The sequence below is a fragment of the Manduca sexta genome, chromosome 12, assembly GCF_014839805.1.
Source record: "Manduca sexta isolate Smith_Timp_Sample1 chromosome 12, JHU_Msex_v1.0, whole genome shotgun sequence".
NCBI classification, from domain to species: Eukaryota; Metazoa; Arthropoda; class Insecta; order Lepidoptera; family Sphingidae; genus Manduca; species Manduca sexta.
In genome coordinates, this window is record NC_051126.1 from 6,687,359 (window position 1) to 6,707,140 (window position 19,782).

The 19,782-nt window shown below is 31.8% G+C and overlaps 3 protein-coding genes across 4 annotated transcripts; 2 read left to right on the plus strand and 1 right to left on the minus strand.

Moving 5' to 3' along the window:
* Positions 1-645: 645 nt before the first annotated feature.
* LOC115440399 (UDP-N-acetylglucosamine transferase subunit ALG14 homolog) lies at positions 646-1,577 on the plus strand. Its single transcript, XM_030164683.2, has one exon. It carries the CDS (start codon positions 865-867, stop codon positions 1,504-1,506), a length of 642 nt encoding a protein of 213 aa, XP_030020543.2. The 5' UTR covers positions 646-864; the 3' UTR covers positions 1,507-1,577.
* On the minus strand, positions 1,574-9,789 carry LOC115440400. Its single transcript, XM_030164684.2, has 2 exons — positions 9,258-9,789; positions 1,574-4,639 (listed from the first exon to the last, which is right to left on the minus strand). Exons 1-2 carry the CDS (start codon positions 9,591-9,593, stop codon positions 4,367-4,369), a joined length of 609 nt encoding a protein of 202 aa, XP_030020544.1. The 5' UTR covers positions 9,594-9,789; the 3' UTR covers positions 1,574-4,366.
* A 636-nt stretch (positions 9,790-10,425) lies between these two features.
* LOC115440398 lies at positions 10,426-19,071 on the plus strand. 2 transcript variants are annotated; one of them, XM_030164681.2, is made up of 7 exons: positions 10,426-10,697; positions 10,793-10,941; positions 12,324-12,477; positions 12,728-13,270; positions 14,232-14,519; positions 16,217-16,334; positions 17,013-19,071. In XM_030164681.2, exons 1-7 carry the CDS (start codon positions 10,649-10,651, stop codon positions 17,173-17,175), a joined length of 1,464 nt encoding a protein of 487 aa, XP_030020541.2. In that variant the 5' UTR covers positions 10,426-10,648; the 3' UTR covers positions 17,176-19,071. The 2 variants fall into 2 exon arrangements, with proteins under 2 accessions (XP_030020541.2, XP_030020542.2); XM_030164682.2 differs by having other exon boundaries at positions 16,229-16,334.
* Positions 19,072-19,782: the final 711 nt, after the last annotated feature.

Consider the following 19,782-nt stretch of genomic DNA (forward strand, 5'->3'; position numbering starts at 1 on the left):
TACATTTTGTTTCACCTTTAATCTGGGTAACTAAACAAGTATTGGCCTTTAAAATTTAATATGACGAAATTTTAAAGGCAGAAATATCCATGATTATTAATTATTTTTACGTTTTGCTTTCAACTGCGAGAACTAATCACTAACTAGACGTGAATTTAAATTCTTTACTTGCCAATGCTTGTTTAGTTACCCAGATTAAAGGTGAAACAAAATGTATGAAAATGGACTTTGAGGTATCGCCTTAAGAAACAACTGACAAGTGACAAAAACAATACTAGTGCATGAGCTACGAAATAACGATTTAATAATACAATGGAATACAATGGAATCATTCGAATGGTATGTTCGGATTTTATACTTCTTTGCTATTTTTTTTGTTATATTTGATGGATGCAAAATTATAATATATGGGTGAATGTTGATACATACATATGTATAAAATATGTATGTATTTTATACATACATACATGTGTAAAATAGAGGCGATTAAACACAAAGAAAATAATTTCGGAAATAACAAATATATACAAATACTACGAATTGTATTTATTATATGCCGTGTATCCTTTACTGGCGGTCCTAAATAAATAAAACATTTTTGTTTGAATGACATGTATGATGACGGTGACAGACATTGACACAACTGACAAGTGACAACGCTTCCCATGACATTTGGATAAAGTCATTGATGTTTCGATTTTTATTTTGGTGATGTTTGGTCGGCATTTATCCTCTAAAAATAACAAATAAATAAAAAATACGAGAATAAGAGGTATTTTACATAGAAATGCCTGTTTTACATCAAATAAGTGTGAAAGAATTCAATACCATATACACTATTTAAATTTTATAAGAGTTTTGAAAATGGCGTTCATTTTAATCATGTGTGCCGTATTGCTTGCAATCTTAGCAGTTTTTCTTTTACGTGTCGTATATTTATTATATACGATATTAATGACCGACTGCTGCATCCACAAAGACCCATCTTTACGTACAATTTTTTGCATGGGCTCTGGTGGTCACACAACAGAAATGTTGCGGTTCGCAGAGAGTTTAAACATGAACAAATATAGCCCTCGCCTTTACATAGTGGCAGATAATGATGTCAGCAGCGAAGTGAAGATTCATGAAACAGAAAAAGGTCAAAAGAATTATGTCCTTCAACGAATACCCCGCAGTAGAAATGTAAAACAATCTTATAGTTCTTCGGTTTTTAGCACTCTCTATGCTACTTTATATACAATACCTACACTATACAATTTTAAACCTGATGTTATATTTTGCAATGGGCCTGGTACATGTGTGCCCGTATGTGTTGTTGCATTTCTGCTAAGATGTATGTTTTTATTGGATTGTAGAACTGTTTTCATTGAAAGTGTGTGTAGAGTAAGAACATTATCGTTAACTGGAAAGATATTGCAATTTTTTGTAGATATTTTTGTAGTCCAATGGCCTCAATTGAGAGATGTTTGTTTTAGAGCTAAGTATTTTGGTAGATTGACATAGTTTGATAAACTTTATGTATTGATGTAATTGTAGTACTTTGTATAAGGAATAAAATAAAAATACAAAATTAACTCAGTGTATATAATTATTAATTCCAGGGAGATCCATATACAAATATTCGCAGCTTAGAAAGTGCTGTGTATTACAGCAACCAGATCTAAATTAAGCATTTCTTATTGTAAAGATATACTTTGATTGACCAACATTTTATAGCAGATGTTTACATATTTGATCAGGATAATATTTTTTATTAGTAATTAACTTTGGTACCATAATATTTATGTAAATTGTAAACCCATAGTCAAATAGAGTGGGTTTCATCAGCAATGTACAAAAATATATCTATTCCTTGATTTTTTACAAATATAACCCAATTTGACACAAAATCTTAACAGGAACATAGAAAGCTATTAACATGAGCCTACACTTGTGCACACAAATTGCTTGTAAGGGAAATAATAAAAATTATCATTAAATTTAAGGCCACATGGTTGAATACTCTAGAGCATAATATACATAATCATGTTCCTTAACACAGTGAACACTTTGTAGTCTTAAACATTAAATTATGTTGGAATTAAGACAACCATTGGGTTTGATTTCAACTTATCAATATGTAAGTACATTCAAATGTCCTTTAATATTATTTAGTCACATTTTACTTTTTACAGACCACAAGTATTTTTGATACAACACCTTAAAAATGCATATGTGTTAAAATAATTAGCTTCATCCCAGTAAAGTACCTTCTGTACATTAATTATAAAATTAAATTTTGTTATAAACTTATAAATTATATATTTAATTTAAGGCCTCAGAACCACAGCAAGCACTAAGCAGTCTACAGTTCTGCACTACTAGTCTAAAGCAAAAGGAGACTAATTAAAAACCTCCACTTCGCCTATTACATTTTCTTTACTCATAGTGTATGCAGAATTCAAACTCGTAGACTACTCACTAAATTTAAATTGTCTTAAAATAGTTAAAATAAAGTATATGGATAACATGTATACAGTATACACACACAGATTTCGACTTGTTAGAGACACATAGAGATTAAGACATACATCATTTTTTATCTGAGAGGAAAAAGTTTGGATTGTTAATATTTTCATAGGAGCTTGACCAAGTTGCAGAACAGATCTTGATCTGTGAGAAGAAAATTTATTTACGCCGATTATAATTGTCGACCTGTTGATAAACCCATGGTGGAAGAACACTACTCTATTAAATCTGATTAGTCTACTGTCTTGGTGTGTCTTTATAAGTTTATATTGTAAGGACAGAATAACATATAACTGTTACTTTGTTGAAACATGAAACTCATTACACCATAATCTCTGTTCATATATCATTAAAATACTATGGTTTGCAACCAGACGGGGCTGGCAAAAAAACAAAACCTATACATAGTCATGGATACAAATGGATTGCATGTGACAGTTCAATCATTAAGCTGTTGAGATTAAATTGCAACATAATCCCAGTATTGCACCAGAGATAACCAAATTGACTAAAATAGTTAAGACTCATAAGAGTGGCTTGTTCAAACATAATATCAACTTTGTACAAAACAACTATTTATTCTTTATTTTCTGTACTGCTACTTACTTTATAAATCCTTGCCAAGGCACAACAGTGCTTTAGTTAATAATCTTGGCCTGGGCTATTGTATATAAGTAAAAATAAGTTAAAAGACATTGTCAAATGGGATGAATAGCACACATGGGGTTCAAATTTAACTGAAATATATAATGTAAAAATAAATATTCTACAGCCCATTCACATTGAATATGAAAATTTTAAATACAGTTAGATATAAAACATTCGAGAAGACAATAAAAAGTTTTTTAATAAAATATTGTGCCAGCTACCTTCCTCTCGCCCTATAATGTCTGTGTATTAATTGTTTGTATACACTCATCTAAGTTTCGAGCCCATGTTCCATCAGTCTCAAACATATTGATAAATGTCAAGAATAGTACTATGTTATATTTAGTAATGGACATTATTAAATTTAGTTCATAAGTAATAGTTATGTTGAAAATGACATCCATGCACAGTTTTCCTAAAATAAATATTATATGAAAATAGTGGAGTAATTATGTAGCATTCTTCCAAACCAGGCAACACTGGGCAAAAAATATATAATTATTATTATAGTTTATACATATTACACACTATAACTTGCATTTTGGGATTTGATAATCCTTACAATTAATAATCTTTTATAAGGAAATGCTTACTTATTATAAAACTAACCTGGATAATTACAGTTCCTTTTCAATATCAGATAGAAAAAATCACAACATTCAACATGTAAAATCAACCAGATTGTATAAAATATGAAAATCACAGCTGAAATCAGGTACGGATCTAGGCATTGGACAGCAGAGGTAACTGAACACCCCCTCCTTACCAAGTCAAAGTACTTTATATTGGAACTTAAGAAAAATTTACGATCCCTCTCTTGAATTCAATAGATAATAAAAATGCCTCTTATGCTTAGCGAAATCCTGGATCCGCTCCTGGCTGAAATGGTATAAGAAGATTAGAAAAAACATAATCCACTTATCACAAACCATTGTCATACTTTTTACAATAGCCTTGCCGTTATCAGTCTGCAGCAATTGGCAGTAAATTTTGCAAAATACACATTGTTTATCTTGTTAAATTAAATTACTTTTACATTTATACTTATAAAATATCGCTACAAAATTTTTGTTTTAGGCACATATGAGAATACTATACCAAAGTGACTGTATAATATATAGTATAAGTACAAAAGGAAGGATTAAGTCTTTCTTAGATAACTAACAATAAGTAAATAAACAAGTTTTATAAGTAAAGTTTGCTTCTTTCAAGGTTTACTGCTGTCCACAGTGTCAGTTTCAGTGCTAGTTTCCTGTTTGGCACTGTCTTCATTTCTGTTTGCCATTTTCGTTTTTTCATCATCCAATAGATACATAGCTTCATCATAAGTCGGGGGTGGTGGTTCAGAGCTCGACGGCTGAGGTTTGCTTGTGGCCGCATTTGCTATTAAAGCATCGTACGAAGGCGGAAGTGTCGCACTCGAGGCTGTACGAGGTACTTGTCCACTATAGGCTTGTTCGGCCTGTACTGCTGCCATATCCTGAAAATTTACATACAAACTTGTTAATGAAGAGGAAAATGTTGTTGTTATTTATAATGGTTTCCGTAAGCCTACAAATAAAATTGCAATAAATGTTGTTTCAAAAGTGTAAATGCTAAACTAAACATTACAGATAATGTTTCGACAACTACTGACTCATAGAAAACGAATGAGTAAAGACTGTACCATCATAATATGCATCATCAATTAATGAAAAGACAGTTTTTTACTGAAAACCTGTATAACATTTGTAAATATAATATTTATATTCAATAAAATATAAATGAACAATTCATTGTTTTATTTTTGCTTATAATCAAACTAAATTGCTTAAGCGATGTAGTTGTTTGTATTGGACATGCTGGGTGACTAACACGCTAAAAGCCCGAGTTCAATCTCCAGGTCAGGCAGTGATCCGCCCTGTGGATTGGGAGCATTTAGAAAATTCCACCGCGGTATCCCCTGCCTGTCATAAAAGGCGACTAATAGAGGCCATCGGGCGGTCGTCGGCGGGCGGCAGGGGACCGACAGCCCTTAGTGTACGTTGTGCACATTTTGCACATTCTAGTGACGTAGTGTGGAAGGTTGGCCTCATGCTGCCGTTGACAGTGAGAGTCTTTCGGTTGCACTGGGGTTTCGGAGCCCCTCCCATAAGAGGGGCCGCACCAGGCGGCACCGCGCAGGGGCGGCTGCGGATGACGACTTGGACAATTTCGTCAGAGGAAGCCCGTAGCCGTCCCTAATGCGCCGAAAAGGGCGATCGCGGAGTGGTAGTTGGTATGCCGTGCGTTGTATATAGGTTAGGGACTCGGCCCGACGGTCGCGTGGAGGTCATAAGCAAATCCGGGCGGCAAAACGCCGGATCGTAAGGCACGGTGACCCCAACATAACTGCCCAATCGCCCCTCGAAGTCTGGGTGGTAATTATAAGGCATTTTCTTCGCGAACTAAAAAAAAATTAAAAATCAGGCAGTGATATTGGGTTTTTCCGTTTTTTATAAATTTAAGTGCTAAGTTAACACTTATTGTCTGTTGCAAAAGTTTACTCGTTCCATCGAAAGGATTATTTATTTGGAAAAAAATGTCAACTCCTGGAATATATTTCTACCTATCCACTTTAATAAACTTTTTTGGTAACAATGCGACATAATATTCCAATTATTGTTAGTCATCATAATGAAAAGAAGTATTATAATATCCCTTAATATAGTGATAATATGCATTATTCCACAATTTTTGTCATTTTATGCAAGAAGCGGCGAAAGTTACCGAACTATGCAAATGCATATAATCGGGGCTCAAATGAAAAATGACAGCATACAGTTGAGTTTCATACTGTAAATGTGATTTTTGGAAGCTCAAATACTGCAAACCTAAACTAAATCCACAATTCTTTCCTTTTTGTGATGATTCATGAATTAGTATTCCGGATGTTTCTAGACAGTTCACTTTTAACCTTGGATGAAATAAACTACCAGAGTTGTACACAACTCAAGTACCTATTGATGGGTCAAGTATTATCTTTATTGGTTCAGAGGCTGAGTGAGTAAAAACAAACAGCCTAATAATCAGTTTTCTTTTGTATGTAGCTAGTTATTATAGGATAGTGTAAATATAGTTATAGGATAATTATTATAGCAGTAAAATAGTTTGCTTATTTCCAAAAGAACTCTATGAACTTGTGATAATTTCCATGGTGCAGTTGAGCGAATGTCCGAACTTTACTACCTTGACCTACTTGTGACAGATGTTAAATTCTCAAGTCAATATTAGAATTAACATCCAAGCACTTTATACACCTATCTACAAGGTTATTTCATTATTTACAAAAAGCCTTTCTGAGGGAAGCACATATATGAAGAGGCAAGATAAGCCTAATAAGGAAAAAATAAAGATTTAATGTGATTTTATATTTACTACTAGTTTGTCCTTGTATGCAGTCATATAAATGTGCAAAACGTTTAACAATCACATTACACCTTTAAAAACTGGAAGTCTGGGCATAGTTAAAGCATTGATTCTTTTTAATAACTTACTTCTAGTCTTTTAAACAATTTTCGAGACATATTTGAGAATAAGATATGAAATATTATAAAACTACAAAATTATTGTAATGGTTAATGTTCATGGTGAATAAAAAAAATTATTTTGTGTCTATAAGTGGAATATAAAAATAATGATAAAAAAGGTTTAAATAAAGATGACCTACAGAAAAACCTGATTTGCCTATGAAATCAAAAAACTTATTACTTAAATATTCACATCCAACAAATAAAATACTTGCAAAGTTGAGATTGAGATTAACATACAATGCTTTGATTGAAACGCGAACACCTTCTTTAAATTTAATCTTATTATAAAAAGTTTATATAATACCTCTTCGTATATCTGTTTGAAGTAGGTGTATGAAATTAAACTCCGTAGTAGGAAATTAAAACAAGTATAAACCGTACACAAGCAACATAATACCTATTTCTACTTTTAAAAAATAATAATCAATATTGATTTGTACAATATGAATGAGTGTAGACAAAAATTGCAATAAAAATTTGAACACAAATAACCTTACTCTCTGATTTTGACTTTTGTAGCAGAGTATTAAAACAGTACAATAAATTGAAAATCATTTTTAGTTCACTGTTAGGATCCACAGGGGTGAAACCCACAGTGGCATGATAGCAAAATGCCACAGGCCCGTTGGTGTCAGATGGCCCCCAGACTGAGGAGGCCACCAACCCAAGAGGTAAAGGAACAACTTCATTCGGGGCTCTAATGCACAGACGTTGAGGGTCAGGCTTTGAGATAGCTTTACAAAGCTAGTTTATAGAAAAATTGCCATATTTTATACTGATGAGGGGACCCATTCCATTAATTTGCCACAGGCCAATTTGCCAAAGGCCAGGAAAAGCAATCTAAGAGAGAAATATATATAGAAAATTTGTGATGTGCATATTTGGAATTGCCAGATTTCTGTGTCATTTGATCTAGGTTATGTATCTCAAGAACAATTTGTATACTATTAAACTTTATTTTTATATAGTAGATAGTTTATATGTTATGAATTTTCTTATTAAAATAAAAAAAATATTTTTCTCTTAGAAGTTATCTGATTGCCGCTAAGATATGATTGCCTTTCAAAAGTCTATAACATGATCATCAATCATCAGATAATCATGATCATCAAGAATATTTTGTTCCTGATATTTAATCACAAAAATATAATCATAAAAATATTTTGATATTTTTGAGTTATTTAGAAATAGAATAAAAGTTGTGTCCTAAATTTTATAAAAATGTATATAAATAATGTAATATTTATAAAAAAATATATATTTATATGGTGAAACTTAAATGATGGTTTAGAAACATGTATCAAAGCATGTTTTGATTAGATAACGGACATGAGTCATATATTTTAAATAACTTTTCACTTTCACTTCTATTTTGTAGTAAACTTCTATAGTAAAACTTTATCATGAGACCTTTTCATAGCATGTTGAATTATAAACTGTATAAAATTGATTACATTTATACCATGAAAAAAAAATCATTTTCAAAGCACATTTGATTTTGTGTATATTTCTGTTGACATAATGCAGTAGAGAGTAAATTAAACAAGAAATAGCTGGCTGTGTACTGTGCAGAATACACACCTTTCACTTTATTGTAGGACTTTGAATATAATCCTGTTTAGAGTGCCCCAATATGGGTCAGTGAACTTATACATGAACAACTTCCTAATTGATATTTTTGGCACTAATTACATATATATTTTTGTGGGGTTCAACAATCTCTAATGGCATTATGATTTATGTTATATATACTTATACTCAGTGTGAGAGAAACAGTGCAGTATAAACAAAGTGGGGTTTAGTAAAATGTTAATATTACCCAGGGATGATTTAATTTCTAAAAAATCTTCCTTCTTTTTAATAGTCTTTCTTTTATTTAGAGTAATTATCAATTCAGAATATTCTTAACAGAGATAGTATGTTCAAAAAATACCTATTCATAATGTCATTGGACCATTAATTATATTAATTAGTCTTTTTCTTCCTTAAGTACAATATATTCTTTATACAAAATAACATAAATTATATTATTAGGCATCATAAGTTTGTAACAGTACTGATAAATCTGAGGCATACTTTTTATATTTCTTGCTTTTATTACTAAGAACATCTAGCATTAATATTATTGTAAAACACAATCACTGTAGCAGAAATATACCTTGTTATGTAACCATTTATATTTATAACTTCTGTAGTTAAAGCAAAAAACATCATGGCCAAGGACATGTTCTAAAACAAACACACTATAGAACTGTACAGTGCTGAAGACCACATACAATTAATTATTCAGTCGCAATAAATATGCATGTTAAAATGTGTCACACTCAGTATATATTTTTTTTACACAATATAATATTTAGAACAGAAATTATAACACATATAACATTTTAAATACTGCAGTCATGGAGTGTGAGCACACTCCTTAAATGTGTTCAACTTAAAATACTGTCTTTATTGACATATTGTGTTGTTGTTTATGAGTTTGTCTTGTTTGGAAAGAATATTTTTTCATGTCTATACCAATATGTAAATGATTTTGTGACTCACCCTAATGATCGCCCTTTGGTGAAGAAGCATCTGAATAACACTTTTTCTGCGCAAATATAACATACTCTTCACAGCCACCATCATGCCTGAACATATAAAAATCGGTCCTACGAGCCACATGTGTCCTAAATTATTTAAAATGAATCCATCTGCGTCGCCCATGGCCAATACAGTTATAACAGTACCAACAGAGAACAGGACCATAGAAAGCACGAAATAAGAGTAACTTGTACAGTCACATCTTCTAAATCGCTGATCTTCGTCAAAATCGTAGTCACGATGCCGCAGCCGATGTATACGTTGTCTAATAAACGGACTATCGAATACGGTAGCCATTTTCGAAACTAATTGAACACGAATTATATAAATCACCAGATGTCAGTAGCACATTATTGTAATGAATTATTTAGTTCTAGTAAATAAGTAAACACTAGCCCACTGACTCGAAATATACGTACGGGACCGCAAGAGCAAACATAAGAAAAACAAGCTGCTTGCCACAAGTTTTCAACAATTTAAACCATAGATTATAGATAATCAGTATTGCCAGCTGTTTTTTAACAAACTTTTCAAAGTATTTTCCAAACTACAAACCCTCAGAATTACAAACCAATAGAAAGTAGAATCTTTGAGCAATGCTGTCAAGCATTTGTAACGTTTCCGACGTGCGTTGTGAATGCGACAGTAACAATACAGAAGCCTATCTAGGAAAAGGTTTTTTTTCTTTATTGCCACAAACGAGTAAGTGGTCCGCCTGATGGTAAGCAGCTCCGCCGCCCATGAGCTTTGCGATGCCAAAGGCACAGCCAAATAGTTGTTTACCACATTATGACAGAATTGCATTGCAAAAAGAGGGCGTGGGCAACTTCCTTTTCAAAAATAAATCAGGGCAAGTAAAATACATGTTTTTAGAAAAAATATACGTTTATGTAAAAACATGATGACGATGATGATGGATGGATGAACTTGCTGTACAGCAAAGAAAATGAAAGTACATGAATAGCCTTTCATTATGGGTAGTGCATCGTACGACATGACGACTGAGATCGCTGGTTGCGTCGTACAGTGAATGCTCCTTTGAAAGAAGTGTATATGTAACATTTTTTTATATAAATTATCTATGGAATATAAAATCTGAATTCCCAATTTTAATCTGATAACACCAATCAAAGCCATCATACTCTAAATGTCAATGTCTAAAATTTATTGTAAAAAAATATCTTTTTATCTAACAGTGACGGCGTAAATGTTTATCTATTTTTGATTTGTTGTAGTAATATTATTTGTATATTGGTTAGCGTATACGAATGATTTGCAAATATATCCTTATTTTCTCTTATTAGTTCTGTTTATTGTGAGAATAGGACCAAAATCGAATAATTGGTGTCGAAATGACTTCCTTACATTTCTACTTTTGTGTGGCTTTGGTAATAAAAACAGGTATATTTTACGACTTCTGTATATGTTATTGACTCGAAGAACTTATATTAGAGTGCATAATTTAAGATAATAGTTGTAATGTGATATATTTGTAGGCGTTTGCGGCGTCTACGTGTCCTTATCTAACGACGGTCCAGCTGTGTTAGGTTCCAACATCACTTTTACGGCCACTGTGTTGGGATACACGGACGAAGAGTTCAAATTCGAGTTTTATGATAATATCCAGCCACACCACAAAGATTCGGTTAGTATTTTAATTGTATGTTTGTATTGTATACCCTTACCATGTAGTAGGTATTATATCGTCAAAGACGCACAGAGGTGATTCAATGTATTGTTTTCATCGTTTAATGTTATTAGAATGTTACTACTGTCTGTTAAAGAGTGAAGTTAGATTGTTGTGCATATTTTTTGATATCATAATTAGCTCTGTTCAAGCAATGCCTATTGTATTAATTAGTGTAAGAAAAAAACAACAGTGCATTCTCTTCTATATCTGTTGCCAAATTATATTTTGATGCTTTCTCTACATAATACATAGACTAAGCTTCACTAGCTGATAAAGAATTAATATAACATGCTGACTAAATGTGAAGTGTATATTTTATATAGTGTCCTAGATTTAGTTGTGAATAAGTTAGTGTTACTTTGATTTTATATGTATATATAAGATATAATCTAAACAAACAATCATTCATATCTTTATTTTGTTTTGTATTAATTAGTATAAGTATCAAAATTATTTATTCTTAACTTATTTTTATCTTGTTTCATATTTTAGATGTCTGTTATATTAACTAGAATACAATTAATTGGTTTATTCTATAACAACATAGAAAAAATATTAATATTATGAGTTAACACATAGAGAGCAGCAATAAAACAACATACATAATAAATAATTTATTTATTTCTAATTGTTTTGCTATGAATAAATTTCATTGTCAGGGATAGTACAGTACCATGGAACTAGCGCTGATAAATACTGTTTGACTGAGAAACATAACCAAATTGAAATCTATACATAAAGTATGAAGTTATAAATTGCCACTTTTAGTTAACTATCACCTGAAATTCACACCTAGCAGTGTTTACTTATTGTAAATACACAATCCTTTGATGTTTTTCAACAAGAGTACTCCCAGTTATGTTTCTTCGTCTATGGCTTAACTGCTGTCAAATATATTTAAAACATCACTAGCATTCAAATGCACAGCACTCAGATACACTTTCAATTTAGGTGTTTTGTATCGGACTACTACAATACTGCGGCGACATGGCAGGGGCTACAACTAGCCGCATGGTAAACATGCAGCAGTAGCCTGACACTAAATGTCTAAATTGAAAGTGCCCTAATAGGCCAAAAACATAAATTATCTTCTTGCTTGACCTGCCTCTATATAAATAAAACTCGATTGCCTTAAGTAGGATGGAGAATATCTTGAAAATGGCTCGACAGTTTTGTTTTGTGGTATAGGTTTTTTGGGATGATTAATACTAGTATTTGGCCAGTTGTATATTTTAACATGAAATATAGCAATAATAATTCACTCGTCAATTTTGTACTGTATCAGTATTTTAATAAAAAATTTAAATATGTTATAAAAGAAATTATCTTGTTTTCAGTTAATCAAAAAATCTAATGTATCCATATGGAATGTGGAGTATCCTCGGGATTTATATGAAGCAGGGGAATATACAGCATTTGTAGACTTGAGGAAGTTTTTTTTTCCAGTTTGGTATTTGGAGGCGTCTGCAAACACAACATTCCAATTAACGGGTAAAAACTTTTTATTCACTGGCATAATGTTATAATTTTATATATTTTTTAAAATAAATCATTAATGAAAAGAAGTTACGAGTATTGATCTGTTAGGCATCTTGAGATTAACCATGTATAGCATCACATTCATAATTTTAAATGCCACTATTACATATTATATAAAATTTACAAGGTGTCTGATAACAAAAAAGTAATGTCTTTACTCTGTACATTGGTGGTAAAAGGATTTTATGTATCTTATTTTCAGATTCTCTAAACGGGAAGTTGATGCTAAGCCAAAATAACACTGACCGGCCCAATAACTTTGTGGCGGTCAATAAAAGTGTGCACCACTATGTCAAGTTGCCCGACAATGAAATTCAGTTTTTGGAAAACAACTCCTCCAGTATTGTAACACATTGGTTTTTGGACTGCGTCTTTTTTGATACAACCACTGATTTTGCACTCAATTACACTTATGAAGATACTATGACAGACCATCATGTAGAGGCAATAGTTGTTGCAAATAATGAACCACTCCCACCTATTACAACAACAACGACAACGACAACAACTACAACAACCACAACTACAACTCCTAAACCTCCAGCTAGTACAGAAACTGAGATACCTTCAACTACACAGAAAAATGTTACCATTACAAATGACACCACGGTTCATAAGGTTCAAAAGCGGGCGATATCAAACAGGACCTTTAAGAATTCTGCGAAAGAGATAGTATGTAACAACACGGTTCCTGTAGGCAAGAGTTACACAGTAGGAAGATTCCAGCAAACCGTTAGCGTGAGGGGTAAGATTTTATGAATTTTATGAATTATATAATTAACCTCCATGTTTGCTTTAAAAAAAGTTACAAATTTTGTACTATAAAGAAATCGCGATTATCAGAGAATGGAATTTGTGAATTGATCAAATATGAGTCTAAAAAATAAGTACATGCTTGTTTAAATTATAATTTATATATTTAATGCAGGTGTTATTTATCATTAAATAGTCTCTTACATTTCGAAGGTTAGGTCATTGTACACAATATTGTTTTTTTATTTTATGATCAAATGATGAAATTGCACCGAATGAAATTGGTACTTTTATATCTATATTATTATATAAAGCTCAAGAATTTGTTTATTTGAACTCGCTAATCTCAGGATTCACTTAACCGATTTTGAAAATTTCTCCACTATTAGTGGAGAGTGGTTATTACTATAACATTAATCTGAGTACTATAGGCTGTTTTTAGTACGAGGAAATATTTATCCTGGATAAACATTTTTACACGGGCGGAGGCGCCAGTAATCTGCCTGAACGTGTTAAACTCAAAAACTACCCAACGTATTAAGATGAAATTTGGTATGGAGACAGTTTGAGACCCTGGGAAGAACATCGACTCCTGGGAAACTACTACTTTTATACTTTAGCCTGAAAAACTTTATAACGCGGGCGGAGCCGCGGGCAAAAGCTAGTTTAATTATATACATCTACGTATGTTTACGTTTTTTTATTATAAGTACATTTATTTATTGAAATAATGGATGATATTTTCCTCAAGTTGTGTGCTAAATTTATACAATAAAGGGAAACTGTACAATACCAACTTGCTTTGGGCTCCGCCCGCGTGATAAACTTTTACGGGAATATAAATCATACTATGTACCTTTACAGAATAAATAGCATCCTATATTCTTCGTTATTAATGTAACGAACAGATAGAGTAACTGTATATTAAGTATGATATTTTTTTTTACTTTCAGACCCAATATCAAAAGTAGATATAGCAGGCCGCAACTGGTTGCAACATGGGGACCTGTTGGACTTGCAAGTCAAGTACACCGGCTCCCCACCATTCGACTACTGCATCATATACAAACTCGGCCAGTACAACGTGACTGGCAACGAAACTTGCAAGACTACGCGAACTGTCTCCAATGAGTTCCCGTTGGTGCATTACTTCTCTGATATAGATCAGCACACGGTTGTAGTTGTCATTGGGAATGATATTGGCAACTATGTGTCTTCAGTCACTGTGAATATTTACAAAGGTATGTTTTAAATAGGATGTGTTTATATTATGTTGTGCTAACAATTTGTAAAATTTATCTAAAGTAAATTTATATCGCTACTAAAACATTAGTCAGATTAATATTTTATTTAGATTTGTAACTAAATTAAACTAAAAAATTTATATATTGTATAGCAAGGAAATTAGGGATGGATCTCCGCAAAACCTGTAATTTCATAATATTCATGGATTTGATACTAGTGTACAACTATAGGATTAATGAAGTTTAAATTCAAAGTTTTTTGCACTTCACAATTATTTTATACAAGAGATGTTACATTTTAACACACATGTCATAATTGTGGAGCTTGGCATCACAGCAAACTTTAAAGAGAGGGAGAAACTATATAATTAAGGACTTATATTAGGTATATGTTATATACATGTAAATATTATTATATTTTTTAAACTTACAATAAAAAGATTTTGTGATTGGTTCTTTCACATATTCAAAGGCGTTGAACCTATCTAGTGCCTGTGCAATAATAAAAATATTATGTTTCACCTGTTGCCCGTTGACATGAGTTTTTCATCATTGTATCATACAATAATCTAATAATTATAATCATTGTTATACATCTTTCATCCTTATTGCTTCTTTAAGTATACTAACTGCGTTATAAGAAATAAAAAAACAAACATTGTAAGTGCAAATCTTACTTGTTTCTTCTTTCTTACTCTCACTATATTATAAATGTGAAAGTTTGTGAAAATGCTTGGATTTTTATCTCGATAACTTACCCCCTATGATTTATTTTTATATATTTAAAACACGTTATAGTAAACACAGTACTATGGAATATAATTTTCGCTTATTTGCAGTAATTATTTGTTGTGTTTAACAAGTGGGCTGTCGAAGGGGCTGGGGGAGAGGTCTGCTATTATTACGTAGCTCGCATCTGTGGATTTTTGTGTAATTTTTAAATAGAACGTTCTGGCGTTATACACATGGCGGAAAAGGCGTCTTACGCGATCGAAGTTGCTAGCAACAACTATAATATAATATCACCTTTGTCTTTGTGCTGGAATAAGTTTTTTCTTTAATGACGCCTGAACTCGAGTTATCGAGTTAATCTTTGCTTTCGTTTACGTTAAAATAACCTACTAATACATTTTATTATGCCTGTTCGTAACAAAAATTGCAATTAATTCAAGTTCAATTTTTTTTTACCCTTTTTTAGTTATTAATGTAATGGATTTGTCCAAGCTACTTCATGGATTTCATTTATAAATTTAAAAAAAAAACGTTTTCTTAAAAATGTTATCTTCTTTCACTAGTCTAAAGGCCTATTTCACAACTTTTAAGTAAATGCTTCTCATCCCATAATGTACAAGTCCACCAAATACAAGTCACACTCTATCTATTCTCCCAAATAAATAGTAATAATATTAGTACCTACTATTTCCATTAGTTGTTTAATACGAATACATTTATTTAAGAGTTGTGAAAGTAGTTCTAAACATTTTCATTCAATAAATAAAAATTATAAACTAAATATTTTAAGCCTTTTGAAAACCATTAGATTGCATATTTCAACATTGACATAAAAATCATGTAATTTATTACTAAATTCTTCTTATTTTCACATTTACATGTTCATTTTATCGACATTACCTCATTCTTTTGACATCACTGACGGTCAACGGGTGCATCATTTAATCACAAGTTTGATTTAGGATTATTTTCAGCGCCGGGTCACGCGCAACTGTCTGTCATCGTGGTGCCAGTGTTCTTCTGTCTGGTCGCTGTCATATTAGTTGTGTTTGGTATTGCCTATTACCAGCATAGATCCAGGTATGAGCAAAAACATTATTATAAAATCGCTTTTAAAATAATAAACATATAATAACACTTCTTATACTGTATTATCCTTATTTATTACAAAGCTGTTCGTTGATTTTGCTCAGTTATTAATTTTTTCAACCACATTGCTTAGAACGAGAGAAACTTATAATTTAACTTTGCTATGAAGAATCATCTAGCACACACCACACTGTTGATGGACTGTCTATGTACTATAAGTTAAAATATAAAAATATTACTTAGGAATAGAATTAGTTCTCGAATTTGTCATTACTTGATTATTTAGGAAATGTTGTTAATCAAATTTATTACATACATAACATCACGCATTTTATCCCCGAAGGGGTATGCAGAGGCGCAACTAGGGCACCCACTTTTCGCCAAGTATGTTCCGTCCCATGATGTGATAGGGGGCGAGCCTATCGCCATATCGGGCACAAATACCAGACTCCGGGCTGATACTGAGCAGCAAAACCCAAATATCACTTTGCCCGACCCGGGATTCGAACCCAGGACCTCAGAGCGCTATTGTACCGGACGTGCAATACAACTACGCCACCGTGGCAGTCTTTATATCTATTAATTACATATAGAGATGTGTGGGACATATTGTGGGATCGATTGTATGAGTTATATTACACTTACACTAATAAATATCTTCAATTCCAGGCACACAGTGGAAGTGGCAGACTTCGATTTCGGTCAAGCGAATCCCGAATACAAGTCGTTCACAGAGCGCCTTAGAGATAGTTTTAGAAATGCGTTCAACTTCGGCCACCGCGACGACACCGACCCGTTGACGCCCGACACTAGGTACGATTCTATGACATAAACGTAATATGTTTATGCTGTTTTGTATTGTATTTGTGTATCATTCCGATTTTGATAACGTTTAGTCCTCGCGTAGTCTCGCCATAGAGAGTCGATAGTTAATATAAAAGTATTTGGTGATCGACAAGCAATCTCTTGTTAAGTCTGAAAGCGCGCGCTTTATCGATATCGATAAATTGCATGGCTCATAAAAATGTTGTATTAAAGTAAATTATAGCTATTGCTTGGTTATATAACATCGATAGAATATAAAAGTTGAGCTATTGAAATAAATCATAAAATCTAGATAATGTAGGTTACGAATGTATGTTCAGAATTCTATATAGGAAAGTCATTACAACAGAGTGGTATAATAAATTGTAAAATGTATTAAATATTAATGTAAATATAAAATGATTGTAGTATATGATCACACATCAAAGTATAATTTATAAATATTTTTTTATTGACACCTATTTATGACTGAGTGGATGTTTTATTTTGGAACTCCAATTCGGTCGTCGGGCAAAAATTGATTCTAATATTGCAGTTAATCGAAGCTCGTACGAGCAATAATGTGATCTCTAATCGTGTATTGTTCCGTATGTCGGAGTTGTAATAATACCAAAAAATTGACAATTATCGTGTAGGTGCCAGTGAATTATTTTTTCTAATAATATAATATGGGGTTTAATTATTTTATTTCATTGTTGTTTTGTTCTATATTTTAATAAGTATTTTGATTTGTTAACAATTACACTATCTTCTAAGGCTACATACATAAAGGAATTATACGTTAATTTATTTTCGTCCATATAATATTTAATTTTATAAAATCCTATTACTGTAAAATGAGTTGTAAATGAACTGAAATAACGAACAACTTTATTGAAAAGTGAAATATATCTATAGATTTACTTAGGAGGTTTAATATAGAGTTTTATTCAATTGTATACGCGCAAATATCGAAACAAATTATCCTACCTTTTAGTCTTGGTAGTGTAATTGGTTAATATTAGAGATGATAACGTATTATTTAACACTTTTTGTTTAATCTTTATAACGCTAAAGGACTGTCGTTAAAATTAAAAGTGATCAGTCATATTTTGTGATATATTAGGCTAAATAAAATTAGATTTATGCAGTTATTAATAATTCGTATCGACTTGTCTCAGAAGTGTAAAACTAGTTCGCATGTTGAATTATAAGAAATGCTATGTTTTCTTTGGTACTAACTTTATTTCAGTAATAATAATTGCAAAGAAATGCAGTATTTCGAGACAATATTTTATTTATAAATCAATAATGGAATAGTAGTGTCGTGCTTGGATTTGTCTTCATACATATTAAAAATTAAATACAAAATGCAATAAAATGTAAAGTCATATAAATTTCGTGATTCTATTATTACTTTTATTCTGTAGTTCTAATATACATATTTCCGTGTCATGTACCGCTTCTGAATTTTATATGAACTGTTACATCTCTGAAGACTTTAAGCCTACGTTTATAGAAAGAAATATTTACATGTACTATATTGCTTTGTTGAATATCTACAAAATAAAATATTTTATTGTCTATTTACTATATTATTCTTGTTTAAATCGCACGACTCTAAGTTTATAAAGCGCTGGTCACAAACAGCCACTGACTAAAATATTATTTTTGTGTACATACGCATAGCTAAAGAATAATTTTATTTTAATTCCGTTTTTAGTGTTTTTTTCTTAAACTAAAATGGTATACGTAGTTATGGGGTTTTGTGACCGAAGCCTTAAAATTAGTGTTGTAAACAATGCAAACAAACGTATATTTGAGCTTTAAACTGTTTATGTAATGTCAATCGATCCGACTAAATAGTATTATGCTTCTGATCCAAGAGTGTATTTAATTTGTAGTACAATAAATGTTATGCAAATACGGTTATTTTATTGCAATAATTTACCCGCTAACTGGCGTTTTCGATAAACGATCTGAATTGTTTTCTTAAAACCCATCAAGAAAATTCACCAATCTGAATTCAAAACAAAGTTTTTTTGACATACTTGGCATAATTTGTTTATTCTGGAGGATTTAATATTAAGAATGGGTCGTTTATTGTAAATAGCAGTTTGTCTTTGATTGGTGTTTTTTCCGTGGTGGTGCGGTTTTTTTTAGTTGTGTTTAGTACAGCGAATTTTGTTTACTAAATCATTGTTTTGATCAAGGCTATGCCTCACAGGCCACTGGATAGCTGCTGAGTTCGGAGGACCAAAACACGTCACAATCTTCATTAATTTCTTTAACATTGGAAATACTGTTTGTCTAGTTTTGTGGGTGGTAGTTAAAATGAATGTTAAAAATGTAAGATTTTACTGTTTTGCTTCTAATCATTTCGGCTTTGATAAGTAAGTGTGCGCATTTATCAAGTAAATATATTTCAGTGCGTACATGAATGGTGCAATCTTGAGCCTTTACTGAGGAACATGATTTCGGCAAATTTCTTTGCCTGATTTACTATCACAAATAAAAATATCCCTGTGTATTTAAAGGCTTTATTAGTTCTAAAGTGGTTAAAATTGATAGGTGATGTCATTTTTAAATATGGAATTTTGATCTACATACAAAGTTCTGGCACTAACTTTATAAT

Excerpts from the sequence above, each read along its gene's own strand:
- LOC115440399 (XM_030164683.2), top strand. The coding sequence starts at position 865 with ATGGCGTTCATTTTAATCATGTGTGCCGTATTGCTTGCAATCTTAGCA.
- LOC115440400 (XM_030164684.2), bottom strand. The coding sequence starts at position 9,593 with ATGGCTACCGTATTCGATAGTCCGTTTATTAGACAACGTATACATCGG. Across the intron at positions 4,640-9,257 it reads ACCAAAGGGCGATCATTAGG|GATATGGCAGCAGTACAGGC; the intron begins GTGAGTCACAAA and ends GTAAATTTTCAG.
- LOC115440398 (XM_030164681.2), top strand. The coding sequence starts at position 10,649 with ATGACTTCCTTACATTTCTACTTTTGTGTGGCTTTGGTAATAAAAACA. Across the intron at positions 10,698-10,792 it reads GGCTTTGGTAATAAAAACAG|GCGTTTGCGGCGTCTACGTG; the intron begins GTATATTTTACG and ends ATATATTTGTAG. Across the intron at positions 13,271-14,231 it reads GCAAACCGTTAGCGTGAGGG|ACCCAATATCAAAAGTAGAT; the intron begins GTAAGATTTTAT and ends TTTTACTTTCAG.